General features: G+C 43.2%; 1 protein-coding gene across 3 annotated transcripts in view; it reads right to left on the reverse strand.

The window, feature by feature from the left end:
• Nucleotides 1–1,301: 1,301 nt before the first annotated feature.
• PALD1 (phosphatase domain containing paladin 1) overlaps nt 1,302–20,514 on the reverse strand; it is a 281,234-nt gene continuing 262,021 nt past the window's right edge. For all 3 annotated transcript variants that reach the window (XM_088475660.1, XM_088475665.1, XM_088475674.1), the window contains one exon: nt 1,302–4,438. In XM_088475660.1, the coding sequence (XP_088331786.1) occupies nt 4,289–4,438 (150 nt within the window). In that variant the 3' untranslated portion in view covers nt 1,302–4,288. The remainder of the gene's footprint in view (nt 4,439–20,514) is intronic.

Here is a 20,514-nt window from a genome sequence, read left to right on the forward strand (position 1 = left end):
AACCTCAACTGTAAAGGTTTTTTTATGTATTATTTCTTTAAATGAACAATGATGTCATTAAATTGCTTAGCATTCAACTGGATGATGTATTATTGTATCAAGTAAGCAGACCCTGAATCAGTCTTTACTAAACTTGGTCCTTATTTTACATACATTGTTTTTAACATAAAACTCTGGGCGCTCGCAAGCGGGTCGATGTTGGCTCAGTCCGCATGCGCACGAGGGAGCCGGCTCTGTCGTGCGCATGCGCGAGACACGGATACTCCGTGTCTCGCTCAAAGGGGGCGTGCTGTCAATGGTGAGTGACAGCACGCCCCCTTTGGTGGGCGTGGCTGGCCAGACGGAGGCGTTCCCATGGGAACGCCTACCGTCTGGGGCCAGCCCCACTGACATCACAAGTGATGTCAGTGGGAGTGTTCTCGGCTCCAGGGCTTGCAGCAGACGAGACCCTACCACAAGGGTCTCATCGCAAACCCGATGGTCGCGATGGTCTTAACCATCGCGCCCATATTTTTGGCCGCTCGCTATAGCTGTAGGTGGTCACCCACAGCTATGCGAGTGGCCAGGAGGCCGCTCAAAAAAAAACCAGAGGGACGGCCCTGATTCAGGGCCTCTGTTGCCACTCAATAACAATCAAACACCTTTTTTCAGCTTGAAATTGAAACTTGGTCGAATTAAGGTATCAATGGATTTACAATACCTCCGATTTTGTGTATTATATATGTGTGTGGCAAAAAGTATTTGTGGTGCTAGCCTATTTTTCTTGATACATTTTTAAAATCTTGTCTAGATCATGCACCTTTTTGAAGACACTACACAGAATAAATCTTTCGCAAATGGGAACAACGTGTCACCTTTTCTTGCGCTCTCCCAGACTGCCACTTGGTTCATTGCATGGATCCCAGTTTGCAAAAGCAGAATTGTGGTATGCAATCTGTCAGTTACAAAAAAAGGGTTCTTGCAGTTTTAAATTTGATAAACTGCTTGGGTTGAAAAATACATATTTGAATGAGTTTGAAAAAGCTGCACATTGATACCTCCTGGCCACTATTTGTTACACTTGTTTAAATACAGATTACACAGTTCCTACCACTTCTCTGTTCTACTTAGTTACTGCAGGCACTGTACACCCATATGTTATTGTTACTAGTATAAACACCACAGGGTAAATGTTATAGGCTGTGAACAGCAAGCATCAGCGAGTCCCGTGCAAGACTGCGGTTGTATTAAAGTAGCAATCATTTAAAAGGCAAAACTGGGTTGATTTTGCCTTTCCAATGACTGTTACTTTAAAACATCGGGCAGTCTCGCACGGGACTCGCCGATGCCTGCATTCCTCAACTTATTACATACTCCCCCATGGCTCTAGCCCCATCCCTCATGCACAAACAGAATCTTGTCCAAAATCACAGCTCCAAGTTCCTATTACTCTCTTTTAGAAAAATAAAAGATTATACCAAAATATAGTTAAATAAAAAATGGTAATGTAAATACCTTCAGGCAGTGTCAGGCAAACTCTGTCCTCAAGGCACAGTCCAGGTTTTAAGGATACCCATGGTTATGCATAGATGGTTTACTGCTGACTAATCGTCGTTCTAGTGTGCACCCAGCTTTAAGGTGCCTTGAGGACAGAGTTTGGGAACCACTGCCATAAGGAATAAAGCACCATCAATTTTAAATAAGAGTATATTAAAGTAATTTCAGCTCCATGAGATGTCACAGAATCCTATATGTGAATAATATCCTTATATTTTACAGTAGGGGGTACATTTTTGACATATAACTTTAGAGGAAACTAGGAGAGATAAATTCAACAATAAAATGTAACTTAGGTTTGCTTCTCCGAACTGGTGTGTCCCGCACTACCTCAAAGGGTCCCAATCGAAGTTTGCTCTTCTCCTGCATTAATAGGATTTTTGTTAAACTGCACTTCGAGTTGTCAAGGCCCCACCCCTGTGCTTCTCATTCAATGAAAATAATGGCAGCGTACGTAAAGTCATGGCAAATATAAAAACATACCTATAAAAATGGAATTATCTTACACATTGGTACAGTGAATCTACAATTATTAAACAAGACGCCTTGTGTCTTTAATAGTGCCTAGCTAATCACAAATAACTAATTTAGGACATTCATACTTTGTACAAACTAAAGTTACTCTCTTCATACCAAATTAAAAACACAACCAGCACAAATAATTTTTAAAATAAATACAGTAAATTTAAAATATCATGTTTACATTAAAATCGGAAGAGAATAGAGAAGATAGTCTGTGTGCTTAACAAGAAATATCAAAAAGGTGTCTAAAATACATTAAAAACCATTTCACGTCTAATTTAAGTTATCAAATATATAAACTGTTTGACTAATGATGGATGTTTTACTAAAAAAAAAAAAAATCATCCTTATGTCATTGTCAGATGTCTCAGCATACAGCTGGTGGAAAAATTGTTCAGTATGTGTAGTAAATTTGAGGACTATGCAAAAGTTATGGGGAAAACAAAAAAACAGCAACAAGCAAATTAAACATTTCAATAGATATTTTGTTGCCCAATTTTTTTCCTTTCACTATTTATCAGTAGAAGTGGAAATTGGAACCCACTATTAGGACTGATCAGGGTAGAACAAATAGCGATTTGCAACTCAGTAAGTTACAATATAGCCAGCTAGAAAACTTTTTTAGAAAATGATTAGAAATAGGGTAGAGGATATATTTGCAAATAGAAATAGACTCCTTAGTTCTTTGCACATTTAGAAAAAAAAAAAACTCAAAAAAGTGGACATGTTACTAATAAATACAGTGAACTGATAGGCTGCATTCTCTGTGTGTAGGTGACGGGTCTATGTCAAGTACATAAGGCAGTTATTACCACATCTCTGTGTTGTTGATTTAACTTTTGTACTAACAGTGTTGCAGTAGTATATTTACCAAGCGGTACAAAACAGGCATAAAATAGTACAACATTAAATAAAAACAATATAGAAATAATTGAGTCTTTACTTTGGTAGATCTTGCAACTTTACAAAAAAAAGAAAAATTATAATTATGTCAATAATATTGGTGTTCTTTAACAAACAAAATATTTATTACATAAAAGTATAGTGACTCTTGTTTAAAAAAATATCCTACCTACATTTAACAATTAACATGACATGCATCAAGTCTGGCATATACCTCTTTGAGGTAAAAATATAAATCAAAATGGTAATTGCAGCTTGGATAGAGACCAGTCACTTCACCTTTAATTCCCAACATTATGGTTCAAGCAACTGTAATAGGCTTCTCTTCATCTATAGATTTTTATCAGCCTATGAAATGATTTTATCATCACAGATCAGTCGGCATTATGGCATTTTTCTATTCACTTTGCTCCAGAACAAAACCCTGCACAGCTGTTTGAACCCAGAAATGTAAATGCTACGTTTAACTAACTGCTGCAATAACTATTATCTGACAGTAAGTGGTAGAAACTTGCAAGACTGGAACCTCATCACCCTTTCGCCTTGGCAAACTATCACTGCTTGGTCATGTTTCAAAGCCTCAAAAACAAAGGTTCTGTACAATATAGAAGAATGTAGAATAGCTTAAAAAGAAAAAAAAGGACGTTCCTAGATAATTCAATAACTTGTAATATGTTTGCTCATTTTCAGTCTTTGTTTTAAATTAACACATTTTTCTAAAACCATTTTAAACAAATCACATATGATGATGCAAAGCATAGCTACATTTGTACATATTGTTAAGACCGATTCTTACTATAACATTATACTTCATATTACATTTCTAAGCAGAAATTGTGCCTTATTACACATTTATTGAATATTATTTGCTACGGAAAAATAAACTATTACATTTATACTCCTTATCAAACCTTAATATAATAAAATGAATACTACAGAGGGTTCCCAAGAACATAGTATACACAGTACTGTTGCCAATAAATGAATATATAGGTCTACCACACACTTCAAAGCCTCAAAAGGTTAGTTGTTCAAATTAGGATGGAACCTACTTTAATCAAGAGCAATAACATTGGAAATGTATGCATGGGGTTTGTGTTACTCAGTCCCCACTGGGTCACACAATGCTTCCCGACAGTACTGCTTTATTGTTCTTTACAAATCACGTGTGCATTGTCCATGCCTATTTGTGAGATTTTTGTTGTGATCGCAGTAAGCCCAGAAAACAGGGACAGTCTTTTGGGGACTTTTTAAGGATAGATTTACATGCTCCAAAAAAACCGAGAGAGCTACCAATTAAATACAACGCAGAGTTGTTGTTACACTCCTAGACAAACTCGCCTCGGAAAGGAAGCAAGTGGACGCTTTGCTGTTGCCAACGATAGCGCAGCCGACACAAAGGCCGATCTTCCGCATTCTCAAACTCACTGAAGCCCAGTTGGTTGAGCACATCATAAACTCCAGCTTTGGATGCCACCTGAAAAAAAATAAATAAAAAAAGTTACATCTATAGAGGTTTGGCTGAAAATTTATTATAAGGGGTCGTGCATCCACCCTGTTATTTTTCCGGTCACTTGTGGTAGATTTAACACTCAGCAGAACAGTATCACAACAATATCTGAGAAGTATGGGAGAAATACATCAGAGTAGTGATACGGTAGATATTTACACGATAACAAACCATTCCACAACTTGAATGAGTTTTCCATTACTATAGCGATGTTATCCATATATTTTCATGCTCAGTTAGTGAAATGATGGCTCTGAGAACACTCAATATAAGCTTGAGTATTAACTAAACTATTTATGTAAACAAGGTCTGCAGCATTATGAAGTACAACACTTGGCACTTAAAAAAATGTTTGTCACGGCTCGGGTAATAGGGATTGGTGAACCCGAACTGGGTTGATGAACAGAGACACCTGGACCAGTGGGTACCTGGAATTTAGATGGTTTAATGTAATTCTTGGTCATACAGCTGAATGAGGATTTTAATATGAGATGAAGAATAATGTCCTCTATGCAGAGATGGCAACAAAAGATACTGAATAAAATTATAACACAAAAGTCTCTGGAGTACACAAAGTAATGTGTCAACAAGAACTGTAGACTTGGAACTGTAGAATTAGACGATGAATATTAAAGCTTGAAATAGAGTCCGAGCTGAGGTTTACAGAATAATAATTGGATACTTGAATGTGACTCCTGGGTGGAGTACGCTGGATTGGATTGAGAACTTGAGTCTGACTCCGGGATGGAGTATGCTGGATTGGAGAGAACACTTGAATAGGACTCCGGGATGATGTGTGCTGGATTGGGTGAGCACTTTCAATACGACTCTGGGATGGAGTGTTCTGGATTGGGTGAGCACTTTGAATAGGACTCCGGGATGGAGTGTGCTGGATTGGAAGCAGGAGTACTCCCGACTGGAGTATATAGGAACTTGAGGCAGGCAAACTGGAAAGGAAACCAGCGGAGTTCAGGCACATAGGTCTTGCTGTAGCAAAGAGCACTATTGTACTGGCAATAACACAGTCAGGGAAGGGCTTTTATACCCCTGGTCGGATGCTGATTGGCTGGAGCAACTGGAGAGTGCTGCTGACTGGATGGATCTGGACCACCTTACTTGATCCAAGATGGCCGCGCCCATGATCCGGAGGTCTGACACTGAAGTGCATGGAAGTGTGGCTGGGACACCTAGGCAACAGCGGGGATGCAGGAAACCACCTTCAGGCATAGGCCCCACTCTGGATTCCACTGACAGGAGCGGCCGGCGACTCAGCAAGTGGCGATGACATAAGCGCACGGGGAGATGCAGGAGTCTCAGCCAGAGGTCTCTAGCACGGTTTGTGACAATGTTTGATTGGCAGATATCTATTTTTTTCCCTTTTATGACAAACCTTGACTGCTGCATTCACCGCCTCTACAGTTGTGGTGGCAACATGGTTAGCATTGCTGCCTCATAGCACTGGGGTTTGGGATTCCTACCTGGACTTTATGGGGTAAACTATATTACTAAAGTGTGGGTTTTAAGAAATGGAGATGTTGCCCATAGCAACCAATCAGATTCTAGCTATTCTCTTCTAGAAGGAACTAGATAAATGTTAAGGAGAATCTGTTTGGTTGCTATGGGCAACATCTCCACTTCTAATAACCAGCACTTTAGAAAATATACCCCTGTGTGTGTGCGGTTTGTATGTGTTCAAATAATTATTATAAAAGTTGTGATCTGCGCAGGCGGTTCCAATACCTCTTACCTCTTGTAGCCATATGATGCAACAAGATTTACCACCATCATCTACAAAGGTATTGTTGTTTTGGACTCTGGAACAATATTACCTGCTGGAGCAAAACTACCTCCTGGTACATTTATTTTCTATTAGATCAGTGGTACACACTAGCGATTTTTCAAAACCCACTAATAATAGGTATTAACAAAAACAAGTGGGCTGTAACCAATAACCAATTAGTTTACGAGTTCAGGAATTAACTACAACAAAGGCATATATATATATATATATATGTTCACTATTGTTAGCACAACTTTTTAAGAAATCTCCCATTGTCCCCTCAAATCTAATTATCACCCTTTTGACCCTTGATTGCCATCTCCAGCTCTCTCCTATCGCTGATTGTATTGGTCGCCTCCATTCGTCACCAATCACCATACTTGCCTTATTACAAGTATTTCTGTGACTCCCACATTGCTGCCAGGAGACTGTGCTGTACTGCAGTTACATCATGTGTTTAAAAATGCATGAGGCTAAAGTGTCCTTAGGGACCGTATAGTGAGTACTGCTGTATTGCATTATAGAAATCTTCACTCCTTTATCATACAGGAGAAACAATCCAAGTATTTACATAAATATTCAAATTTGCATGTTTCAACATCACTATAAAGCTACTCATCCCTGCCAGCTATAGACTAGCTAATTTCCAACAACTGCTCCTCCAAATTGCTGAGGTCTCTTTGGTCACAACGTCTAATTCCCTTCCTCCTACTTCGTATTTGTAGAATAGTAAATATTCCGTAATCCCTTGCAGTCTCCCGATATACCAACAATTATAAAGAGATGTAATCAAACACACTGAATTTGTTTTAGTCACAGATGCTATTCTGTAAAAACAGGTTAGCATCAGGTATGCCTGGTCATTTTACTTCACTTTCCTGATCTACCTGTTAAAGCTGCATAGCTGAGCTCAGCATTCATTCCCCTTGTAACACCGATCACTGTACTGCAATACATGATTTATAATGACCAGCCATTGTTTTATTCTAACTTTGCCGAAGCATACAATGCTGGCTGTGATACGTTGTTTAGTAAGAGGACAGGAAATGTTATGCTGTGGAGATGTCACAGCAAGACACACAGGGCCTGATTCAAAGTCATGCCGATGTGTTCACAAATGGAGCAATTTTGTGCCACTGCGCATATGTCCGAGTCGCACTGCGCATGTGTTGAGGTACATTAAAAACGCAGGAATGTCCTATCCTGCAACGGTGATACATCTCCCCCAATATATCAGTGTAGGAGCTTTTACAACCAGTGTTGACAATACATATAATAAAAGAAAAATAAAGGTGTTTTGGAAAGCGCTGTAACAGGACTCAAATGCGCCCTGTGCCAGCCCACCCGAGCACTCAGCAGCATGATGTCACGCGCATGATGTCATCACGTTGTGCAGAGAGGGCAAGGACGGCAGCGTCGGGAAGTGCAGTGCTGAGAACACTCCCATCAGCTGTACTGGCTGCCTGTCCTGGTGCTGCATCATGATTACTGGCTGCAGCACCCTGCTAACCAGAAGGCAGGCTGCGGGGCGGCCATGGTGCCGCTCATGGAGCCCTGTGCGGCAGCATCAGTCGCACACCCCTAGTTATGGCCCTGGTTATGGATGTCCTTTCAACAGATTGGTTTAATGGAAGCAAATGACACTGTCTACTGGACAAACCTAACTCTTGTACCATGAGGAGTCAGTGCAAATGTCTAAGCCTTTTTTTTAATCAGAATCGTCAAGAGAGCTCTTGTTGTTAGCCCTTCTGCTGCCTTGGACTGCAGAGATCGTGAATGTAAACTGTTCTACCAGTCACTTTAATACTGTAAGGGACAGGAGCCTACATACTTGCAGCCAGCATATTTTATCCTCTGTGTTATGAATAAGATGCACTGTTAAAGATCCTGAGAGAGTAACAATTGGCATCTATAATCTGGAGCACTCAAGTAATACGTTTCACTGTAGATTTGGGGAGGCACCGGGAAGAGAGGGTGTGGAGGTCTGGCTGGTTTACAGAAAGATTTTGGCACCTAGCCAAAGAAGAGTAATAGATCTCCCCCTCATTATGTCACAGTCTCTCTCTTTCTCAGTCTGCGTTTAATTCATTTGCAAAGTAGATCAGTACATAGCATGTCTTTAATATGACAGAGTAACCTGTATCTTAACCTGCAGTTCCGATGGAACATTAAGTCCACAATGATTTATCTTATGATCCTACAATATAGTACACATTAAGAATATCTAGGTCTAGAACTCATATTTAAATAAGATATAGAGCTGAAGACCATGGATCCTGATTTTCTATTTTAAAGCCAAACACTGAGTTCCCAAATGTCCAAAATGGGTTGGATTAACGGGGCGTCAGCGGGATGCCGATGGTTCAAATACCAGTGCCGAAATCCTGACAGGTCGGGATCCCGGCACCTGTATCCTGACCGTCAGCATCCGGAAGGTAAGTATCAGTGTGATAGGGGGAGGTTAGCGTTAGCTAGCGGGGTTAGGGTTAGGCACCGGGGAGGTAGTGTTAGGATTAGGGTGCGGGGATGGGGAGGTTAGGTCTAAGCATTAGGGGGAGGGTTAGGCAGAGCCGTAACTAGACTTTTTGGTGCCCTGTGCCAGAGAGAGCATTGCCCCCCCCCCCAATTTAAATGGGGACATAAGATAGTGCACCTAAAATAGGGCCATGGCCTCATGGGGAAGGGCCAGGGAAGAGATAGGGGAGGCCAGGAGATGCTGGGGATAAAAGAAGAGGAAGCTACAAGTGAGAATGATAATAAACAGGAAAATTGACAGGCCCAAACAGCGCCCCCTGCCCTACGGTGCCCTGTGCCATGGCACTATTCACACCACCCTAGTTATGGCCCTGGGGTTAGGCACCAGGGACGGAGTGTTAGGTTTAGGCACTAGGAAGCGGGGATTAGGTTTAGGCACCGGGGAGGGAAGGTAGGGTAGGGAAAATACTTGCGTGCCTTCCTATGGGTGTCGGAATTCTGGCTGTCGGGATGCCGCTGTTGGTATTCTGCACAGGGGCATCCCGACAGCTGGGATTTCATACCCAATCTGTGTTAACATATCCCCAGGGGCAATTGAACCCCACTGGCATTTTCTCGAGTGGTAGAGCCCTCCCCCCCACCAGTGTCCATAAGTACCTACCCTGTTAGTAACCCCACCAATGTGTCACTATATAAGACCTATATGTACATATGTATATATATATTATCTAATTTGTTCACCTAAATACTACACCTAGTAGACACCTTTGTCATATCACAAAAACTGCATTTAATTGGCTATACGGCTCTCCTATGTTTTGGAAAGCCAATAAGATAAATCCTAACTTGTGCTAATTTGGCAAAAAGAACAAAGTCAAAACCAAGCCGAACATATATATCTATATTCATCATTAAAAAAACGTATATTTGCATTTGCTTTGCTTCAAATGCTCCCAGCCACATGGGTATTTATTATCTGCACTATCCAGCAATCATGTGTAGTACATATGCATTGTGTACTGCGATTTGTAGCATTTTCAGAACTTCATAGAAGCATGGGCTTGGCACCATAGAATCTGTGGAAAATATTTTAAAATGTTGGCAACTAGGTCATGTGTGTAGCAAATAGCGTGTCGATCTTTGTAGGACATAAATGACAAGTGGTAAAAAAAAAAAAAAATAGGTTAGCTCTTACTTCCATCTTGTGGGATTCCACAATTTTCTAACTTTTGATGGGTTTGTTAGATTTTGCTCAGCGTGTTGCCTTTGGCAGCTGCTGTACATGTTACAATGTTTCCTTGTTGTCAGTGAAAATGCAGAACTTTATTAAGAGGGCGAGACTGATAGGAGTTTAGTGAAAAGACCTCTTTTCATGAAAAGCTACATATTCTGCAGACACTTCCTAAAGGCTCAGCTTCATACAAGAATAATGAATGGAATGAAGGCCAATAAGGTCAAACAAGACAAACAAACAGGGAATAAAACACATATGATGAGGGGGTCATTTAAAGTGACACTACAAGCCAAATGTAATAGCCCACAATGATATAATAGCCCAGGTTGGTTGGTTTTGCCTTTATACTAATTTCTGCATTAAATCTACAGTAGTGTCTATCCTGCCAGGATCGCGTCGGCTCCTACAAATCGAGGGCCATTACATTTGGCCCTACATCTGATGAAATGTTGTTAAATAGTCACAGTCAAAATATCGACAACGTAATGTCAACAGGAGAATGTCAACACGATAGTAATGTCATAAAGCATTTTAACTGTGTACCGTCATGTTTACCGTTATAAAGCCAGTATGGTTAAAATGTTTTAAATTATATAACTATTGGATCAGTATCATTCCAAACCCTTTCTGGTTGTGCATAAATATGACCAAAATGCAGTTTCATGGGCCTCGAACACAGATTTTTCTATAAAAATCAATGACCCTACCTAAAGAAAGGAAGGGAGCTTATGGGCTGCCTTTATCTATGGATTTTTCCCATTTATTATTATCATTATCCTTTATTTATATGGCACCACAAGGGTTCTGCAGCGCCCTACAAAGTACATAAACAAATGAGCAAAAAGAAAACAGCGACTTATAGTACAAAACAATCCAGGACAAGGACATGGTTTATAAACATTGCTGCAATAGCGATCAGAACACTCAATAAAAGCAGAAGGACGTCCGCAACGAAAAATGCTTTTTCTGGCTCGCATTTCTGGTTTGTAGTGAATAACGCCATCTTTGCGCCAGAGCTGAAATTAGGAAGTATGGATTATATTTATTTCTCATTCACAAAATAAAATCTAATTTTAGAGCGCTTATTCGTAACAATAACTCGCTGCCTGTCTGCTATGCCTAGCGAGTAAAATCCAAAGTTCCTGCACAAATGTCGTGAAGCTTATTTGGATTTAGACATAGTTCCTGCACAAATGTCATGAAGCTTATTTGGATTTAGACATACATTTGTGTGTGTATGTAATACGCACTTCCATATTGCATATGCACACAACCGACGACTTTGGAGTATCGTTGGCTTGCATCCCCTTACGCCTGCAGACGTGGATTGGGGGCAGACACTTGTCAGACGGGTACAGTATTTGCGACACAAGTAGACATGGACACATCTGCAGATACGACATTTTGGAGGCATATCGCTTGCCACTGCTTGGGGGCTGGTTAAACAATTTGATTGTTAAAGTGATATCTAACTGGTGGTATACACTCGGGAAGCCAGCGGATGCAATGCCGACCGCCGGCTTCCCGACTGCTTAATCCTGGGCGCGGGTTAAATGAGAGGCGACTAAATCTGGATGCCTGTCATTTTACCGATGCCGGGAGACCGACGCCTGCCATCCCGATCTAAGGGGGGGTGGGGGGGGGTGGCGAGGGTTAGGTTTAGGGCTCCCAGGGTGGACTTAGGGTTAGGCACCCCCTGTGAGGTTAGGGTTAGGCTAGGGGAAGGGGGGGGTTAGGTTTAGGCACCCCCCCGGGGGACTTAGGTCTAGGTGTCGAGGAAGGTTTAGGCACTTAGAAGGGGGGATTAGGGTTAGGCACAGGGGGGGGGGAGGTTAGGGTTAGGCACCCTAAAGGAGGGTTGGGGGTAGAATTAGGTTAGTTTATACTTACCTTTAGGACGATCGGGATTTCCTCCTCTGTTGGGCTGCCGGAATTTGAATCATACCGAATGCATAACTGGTATTTGTATTTCATGTAATATGTATTTGTATTTTGTCAGGACAATATTCGCTCATAACCGGTTTGCTATTTAGGTTTGGACTACGGCAAGAAAGAAGATTTCCTTTGGATTCTTAAGGAGGATTTCAATTACTGGCAATCTGCCTTCAGGCATCACAGTTATGCCCAGCTGAGCAAATATCAGCCATTATGATAGCCCTGACATTGCAAGTTTTCCTGCGCACCTCTCTGCAATGAGGGACCCTGCCATACCAGAAAGGTAAATGGTGTCCACCACATGGAGCTGAATTACCCCCTGAAAGGGTTAAACACTGTATGTAGATGTGTTTGTATTTCATTAAATTTTATATTAAAAATTCAGCTTTTGCACTTATTACTAACACTATTATCTTGCATACTGTACATGACACTGTAGCTTTATTATACTATAGTGTACAAATAGAATAGTGCAACTTTAACATTTAAAAATAACAATATTGTGTTAACTTTAAATAATTCTTGAAGTATAGCAAATGCACTTTGCAGGGGCGTTTCTAGAGAGGAGGGGGGCCGTGTGCTGTCTCTGACACGGGCCCCCTCCTCTCTGTCAGGCGGCTGGCAGCACACTAACCTGTGCTCGGTCAGCGTCGGAGTTATAGACTCTAGGCACTAGAGTGTGCCCAGAGTCTATAGAGTATGCGCTGGTTACCGGAAAAATAGCCGCGGCAGCCATTCTCCCTGTACTGCGCATGCGACAGGAAAATGGCCGCGGCGGCGGCCATTTTCCAGTCATTTTTACAGCGCCGGACCCCCACACTGACATGGGACTCTGGAGAGGTAAGTAGCACTATGGGTGCAGGGTGTGCGGTGTGGGGCCCCCCTGGACGCAGGGGCCCGTATGCCCCCCACAACCTGCACCCATTATAGATACGCCCCTGGCGGTTTGGTGTCGCTATTTCAAAAAAAATAATGTCTTCAGTGTTCACATCCATTTTAGTAATGCTTTCAGTTTTCAAAAGCGCAAGACTCTGTTACATACAGATAGCAATTACTTAACTTATGCAGTGTTTTTAATCAGTGTCTGCTGAGCAGCAAGCTTCTTTCCATGGAAGCATAAGTGGCTTGGCATGGACTCTATGCCCACGCTGTTAACCTGGCAGTTTTCTCAAGCCGTGTTCCATTTTGGAACACACACTGAGAAAATGTTTGTGTAGCTGAACCCTAAAAGAGGCTGACTGCAGTGTCCTTCAATGGGTTGACTAGCAGGAAGTCTGCTGTGTATAGGAAAACATCCCCTGACCAGAACTTTACCAAAAGTATTTTCAACTCTGATAAATTCCTCATACATTCACATCATAACTACCCAGTCTCCTGGAAGTTCCGGGAGACTCCAGAATTTGGAGAAGAGTCTACCAGCTCCTGGTGAGGTGGCCAAATCCTCCACATCCTGCCTGTTGTCTGAAGTGGGCAGGATGTGGGTCTTAATGACGTGATTTGATATGAATTGCGGCCAGCATAGCAAAGTCGAGACTCCAGTCAAAACGTCATAAGGGACAGGGGTGACAGTGACGTGATTCATGGCGCTTCACCCCATCACATCCACCTGCCTCTTCCTCTACTCGGACAGAGACTTTCCAAAGTTGCCAAGAATGGTTCACATATGCAATTTGTGAATAGTAACAACTTTTATGTCAATTATTTTGAGAGACACCACAAATATTTTGTTTGCTTGGGATTTATCGATTGTCTCCTCTTGTAAATATTGCATACAATCGCATACCCATTCTATCCTTGGTAATCTGTTTTTGAAGAAATATCCCAAAAAGGCTACTAGAAAGGGCTAGCAGAGGCAGTGGTCACCTACTGAGAAAGTGGCAGTACAATTTTAAGACAAGTGGGTTCTCCTTCTACTGAGGCTGGTCTGCTCTGATTAACTGGAGCTGGCAGATGCGCCTTTCATCTCTAGCTAGAGATCAACCACATCACTATGAATTAGCAGGACTAGCTGAGACGGAGGGCCAGGGGCTTTCCCACAACCCAATATCAGCAAGTCTCCAATACGGCTTCAGCAAAGACAAACCATAACTGCAGGCTGCCCATTTCCTGATGCACTGTTTCATTTTGCAATTCGTTCATCCTGATTTCATACAATTTGAAGGGTTAAGTGCTCACTTTGTGATTTTTGCAAAATTGTTGGACAAGTCCAACTTGATACAGTGGAACAGACACAGACATTGTGTTACAATTACTGCATGCCCACAGTACACTTGTAGTCAAATTGTATTAAATAAAAAAATTCTGTGGTTAAGTTGGCCTCCAATATCGTGTTAAAAGTGTCCGTTTTGTTTCCAAAACTCCAATGCACGTTGGGCACATATGTTAGCTGCAACTTGCACGTTGTGTGCAAAAATTACATTTTGGGTTGAGGGAGAACATATTTAAAAAATAGATTCAAAGGTAAATGGAGCATAGTTACAAAGGTGATCCCTAGTTTGTCTCTGTTTTTTTTTTTTTGGTTTCTTTTTGTTTATTCAGGCATCACTCACCATTCACTCACAGCAGATATGAGAACAAACAATATTATAAGAATACAATTATAGTCTAAGTAATAAGGGTGGGAGAGTCCTAAAGTGTCAGGATGCAGACTTTGGAGTGATGCTTTTAGGGTTTTCAAGTAATCTTCCAATAACAGGCGTAGACTGATCATAGGGTGTTAGTTACACTAACACGGAATTGGTTATGCACCTACACGTGTGTAAAGCACACACATTAGCACAGATGTAAGGGTACTGCATGGGCATATTTCTGTACTTCCATAAAAACTTACTTGTGTTCATTTGAGAAGGATCAGACAAGTGAGATGTTTTGCTCTCAAGGTGATTCAATAAGTAAATTATGCTTTAATGTTAGGGAGACCCACTTTGATCAGTTGATAATATAGCCTATAAAAGTCAATTATAGACATGGAACCAAAAATATATAAATAAAATCTATATACTAATCCATTAAGGTCAGTTTCTTCTCCTACATGCGCAGTGAGAACAGGGGTGCGCACCTCAGAATCCAATAGCTCCCACTACCATGACGAGACAGACCTGAGAGGATGGAGGAGTAGCAGAGCCGGCCCTAAGCAATTTGATGCCCTAGGCAAGATCTTGGCTGGTGCCTCCTAGCACCGCCGCTAGTTCAGCCTCTGACCCAGCACCCCTCTCTCTCCCAGCACAGCACCCATCATCCAACAACACAGATAACAGCAGCAGCCAGCAACACCCATCACCCCTCACCAGGGGCATCAGAATGATTTTATGTTCTGGGCGGCATAATATAATTTCATTTCGGCAGCACCCCTCCCCTCCCTCCAACTTACCTGTTGCTGGGCAGTGGGCGCATAGGCGCCGAAGCAGCAGGAGGCAGGGACTGGAGCGGCGGCCGAGGACAGTCAGGGGCTGTGCTTTATAGCAATAGGCTACACAGCCCCTGCACTGCATTGAGGAGGTGTAATGTGCAGTCTTAACTTAAAGACCACACATTACACCTCCCCCATGCAGTGCAAGGGGCGTGGAGCCTATTGCTATAAAGCACAGCCCCTAACCGTCCGTGCCCGCCGCTCCATACTGGCCCTTTCAAATGTTCCCCAGTGCCGGCGCCTAAGCCCCTCACCCATAGCAATCCCCATCCACAGCACTGTAACTAGACATTTTTGTGCCCTGTGCCAGCAAGAGCATTGGCGCCTCTACCCCATTATTTTAAATAGGAACAGCATGTGTAGAAGCTGCGTGCCCCAAAAAAAGGGGATGTGGCCACACAATCGTAACCCAATCAAATTTCGCCACACAACCTAATTTACATTACATCACAGGATAGTGGGCCTGATTCAGCAGTGATTGTAACTGCGATTATGCAAACAATAGGCAGATTGTCGCCTTCTGCACATGCATCGCAGTGCGCAAACACTCCACTGCATTCAGGATTGCGATCGTAGTGACTACGCAGACCCATTGTAGAGTGATTGACAGGAAGTATCATTTGGAGGTGGTGTTGGGGGGTGGTCGGTGAAATGCTGGTGTGCCAGTGCTTTTGAACACCGTTGCAGGGGCGTGCATTAATTAGCCAATGCTATACGCTGCTTGGCCTTTCACTGCGTGCGATGAGATTAGCAATTCCTCAGTAAAGTCAGACCTTGTGCAAATGTGCGTGAGGCTGTGATTGTACTCGATGTTATCGATGTTTTTGCAGTCTTGCTAAGTATTACAGATGTGCGTACGGTAAAGGTTATGTTAGGCTGTGTTTGGCATTGCGATTGCAATCATTACCATATTTTCGCATTGAGACGCTATTGCGATCCGTACTGAATCATGCCTAGTGTCTGTTATTCACAATACGTCACACAGTAGTGTCCCACGTTACACCACACAGTAGTACCCCTTTACCTTATACACGTTACGCCTTGCAGTACTGCCCCTTATTCACGTTATGTCACCCAGTAGTGTCCCTTATTCACATTATATGACATGTAGTGTCCCTTATTCATGTTACGCCACACAGTAGTACCCCTTTATCTTATACACATTACGCATCACAGTACAGCCCTTTAGTCACGTTACATCACACAGTAGTGTCCCTTATTCACATTACACCATACCGTATAGCTCCTTATTCACATTACACCACATAGTAGTGCCGTTTATACACGTTACGCTACACAGTAGTGCACCTTGCACACATAATGCCACACAGTAGTAGCTCCCCTTATACACATAGGGCTCATTCAGACCCACTCGCAAGCGGGTCGATGGTGGGGCACTGCGCACGTGCGGCTTACGCAAGCCCCGTAGCGAGTGAGATATTCACTTGCTCCGGGGCTCGCTGCAAACGGGGCGGCTGTTGATGTTGATCGACGGCTCGTAGGCGGGGAGGGGGGGGGTGGCTGAACAAACAGAGGCGTTCCAAAAAAGGAACGTCTGCCATTTGAGGGCGGCCCTACTGACATCACTAGAGATGTCAGTAGTGAGCTTCAGGCTCTATTAGAGCCGGAAGCTCACTGGGGCTTGCGGCAGACGAGACCCTACCACAAGGGTCTTGTCGCAAGCCCGATGGTCGTGACCATCACCTGGCCGCTCTCAAAAGCTGTGGGTGGTCATCCACAGCTTAGCGAGCGGCCAGGAGGCCAGCTTTAAAAAACAAACCGGCTGCCCTCATTCAGAGCGAGTGCTTGCTTTTTGCAAGTGGCTCTGAATGAGGTCCATAATGCCACACAATAATGCACCTTACACATTACACACCAACCTCCCTGCACCCCTGCACAGCACTCACCCAGTAAATAAAACTGTGACCTCATTACCGCAGACTGCCTGAACTCTAGATATTTAAGCCACCACGTTTGCGCTCCTCACTCTATACTTAGCTCAGCACTATTTGTCTCCCTGCACACAGGCTCAGGATGCTGGACTCCGCAAAGGCCCATGGGTGGAGGAGCTGCTGCGGCTGGGCATGCGCAGCAGCCCTCTTCTAGCGGACATTATTGTTATAGCCCGCTGCACCCACTGTCTCTGCTCCCCATTCCCGCTGCTGCCAGCTGTATGAGCTGCAGCTCGATCGGAGCTAAGCTGAGACCTCCGTTCGCGGTAGAGCAACCAGAGCAGAGCTGCCCATCCCGGACCCGTCACTGCACGCTGTCAAGCTGAGCCAGCTCTAGGCTTGGAATGCAGGTCCCTATGCTCTGAGGAGTAGGGCCACTCTGCGGGCGCCAGGATCAGGGAAAGTACTGAGCAGGGACAGAGAACCTCATTCAGACCCGCTCGCAAGCGCTGAGTGCTCACAAGTGGGTCGATGTTTAGGCCCTGTGCACGCGCAGCGGCCGCACTGCGCGTGCGCAAGCCCCGGAGCGAGAGAGAAATTCTCTCGCTCCGGAGCTCACTACAAAAGGGGCAGCTGTTGATGGTGATCGACAGCTTGCCCCGTTTTGTAGGTGTTGCGTGGCGGTGGTTTCACAAACGGAGGCGTTCCTTAAGGAACGCATGCCGTTTTGTGGGTGGCCGCACTGACATCAGCAGTGATGTCAGTGGGGAGCTTCCTGCTCGATCAGCTAGCGACCTGGAGGCCGCACATCAAAATACAAGCGGCCGCCCTCATTCAGAACGACCGCTCGCATTTTGCGACCGCCTCTGAATGAGGGCAAGTGTGGAAGGTGCAGGAGGGGGGAGGCGGACCCAGCATATGCTTGGTCCCTTTACTAATACTTATATAATTAAAATATGAATATTTTCAGTGTCAGGTTTTTTTTTTTTAAATTAGTGTATTGGTGCATTAAATTGGTACCAGGTATGAAGGTCATTTTACTACTATTATCAGAATCTAGTCCAATTAACAGAAAAAAAAAATCAGCTTTAGTTGCAAAGTATTCCTCAATGAGTCCAAGTAGCCCTAGATTTCCACCAAATGGACTGTACAAGTTCATGGAGAAAATGGTGCTGACGTTTACATGGATCAAAGGTATGAGTTGGGTTTAGAGAGAATGTTCCTTGCTAAGTATGGAGCAGGTACAACAGTGGCCCTACATTTGTGGAGCAGTGAAAAAAACAAAACAAGATTTAATTTAGCAAATAATTGTAATCAGATAGAGGGATGGCGATGGTGCATTTTTAGGTTCCTCTCACTAGCGCATGCAGGAGGGGTTTCTGAGTACTCTGACAGACCAATTTCCTCCTACACTGGCTGCAGTGGGGGCGGAGCCAAAACAACAAGCCTCACCTCCAATTTCCCTGTGAAACATAGCATTACATCACCAGAGGCGGGGTCTAATGATGCGAGGTGCTCGCCCCCATTAGCAACCTACAGCAGCTGCATCAGAAGTGTAAGTATGTATGTGTAATGTTCTAGAATCTAGTGTGTATATATGTGTATTTGTTAGTATGTATATACATGTATATATGTGTTTGTGTGTACATATGTGTATGTTATTATGTATTGTAAAATGGGTTCTTGAAATAAGGACTCGGTAGGCAGATTTCCAGTGAATACACAGTGTCTTTTTACTGGCAGCAGACACTGAAGATCAGCATACTCAAGCTTAGGCCTGGAAACAGAGGTACATACAGAAAATAAGTAAAAGAACATAAAAGGTCCCAGCACTCCTCGTGCTTAGCAGTCAGTCCATTGAAGTGGACTGCAGCCACAATCGGCCATGCTCTCCCAGCATAGCCCTTGGTCCCTGGCACTACAGTCACTTGGGCCTACTTGCTGACCGCTATTCAGAATCAGTGCCCACAGCACTGGGTGTATGACAGTTTTAAACTCTTCCTCTGCTGCTGATTTCCTGTAGGCTCTAGGTGACCTGGAAAACCTGGAACTCCACATCTCCAACTACAGCTGCAGAATGTGCCAGTCTTGTTCTCTTCTCCCTTGGAGGGAGCTGATCCCACCAGAATGTGGGCAATTCAGGTGAGAGACCACTCCTCTCACCACAGTATGTGTGTGAGTGTGTGTATACTGTATATGTGCTAGTGTGTACATATGTGTATGTGTTAAAGTGTGTACACTGTATATGTGTTAGTGTGCATGTTATATATAAGTTGTATATAATATGTTTATATATATATATATATATATATATATATATATATATATTTAGCACGTCATCTGTCAGGCACTCCACACCACCTTCCAGCAATACACCCAGGTACCTGACCTTGGGTCCTAATATGTAGTCTATATGGTGACGGGACTCCACGGGACTTGTTCACACAAAGACAAAGGCAAAGCTGTAGAAGTCAACGTTTCAGTGGGGTAACTTTCTTATCAAGACATCATGTGATATCTTGATAAAAAAGGGACCCCCTCTGAAATGTTGACTTCTACAGCTTTGCCTGTGTCTTTATGTGTGGACAAATCTTGTGGAGTGCCGTATTGGGACATTGACAGAATTTTCATATTTTGGCCTCTATTCACCACCACACTGTCTTTGAAATGAAACAAACAAGATGTGCTTTAACTGCAGACTTTCAGATTTAATTTGAGGGTAATTACATCCAAATCTGGTGAACGAGGTAGGAATTACAACGGTTTCTATATGTGCCTCCCACTTTTTAAGGGGCAAAAGTAATGGGACAAACTAAACAATCCTAAATCTAACTTTCACTTTTTAATACTTTGTTGCAAATCCTTTGCAGGCAATTACAGCCTGAAGTCTGGAACGCATAGACATCACCAGACACTGGGTTTCATCCCTGGTGATGCTCTGCCAGGCCTTCAGTTCCTGCTTGTTCTTGGGGCATTTTCCCTTCAGTTTTGTCTTCATCAAGTGAAATGCATGCTCAATCGGATTCAGGTCAGGGGACTGACTTGGCCATTGCATAACAGTCCACTTTTTAGCCTTAAAAAACTCTTTGGTTGCTTTTGCAGTATGCTTCGGGTCATTGTCCATCTGCACTGTGAAGCGCCGTCCAATGAGTTTTGAAGCATTTGAGTGAATATGAGCTTATAATATTGCCCGAAACACTTCAGAATTCATTCTGCTGCTTTTGTCAGCAGTCACATCATCAATAAATACAAGGGAACCAGTTCCATTGGCAGCCATACATGCCCACGCCATGACACTACCACCACCATGCTTCACTG

Source organism: Taudactylus pleione, unplaced genomic scaffold, assembly GCF_031769625.1.
Source record: "Taudactylus pleione unplaced genomic scaffold, aTauple2 ptg000016l, whole genome shotgun sequence".
Taxonomy (NCBI): domain Eukaryota; kingdom Metazoa; phylum Chordata; class Amphibia; order Anura; family Myobatrachidae; genus Taudactylus; species Taudactylus pleione.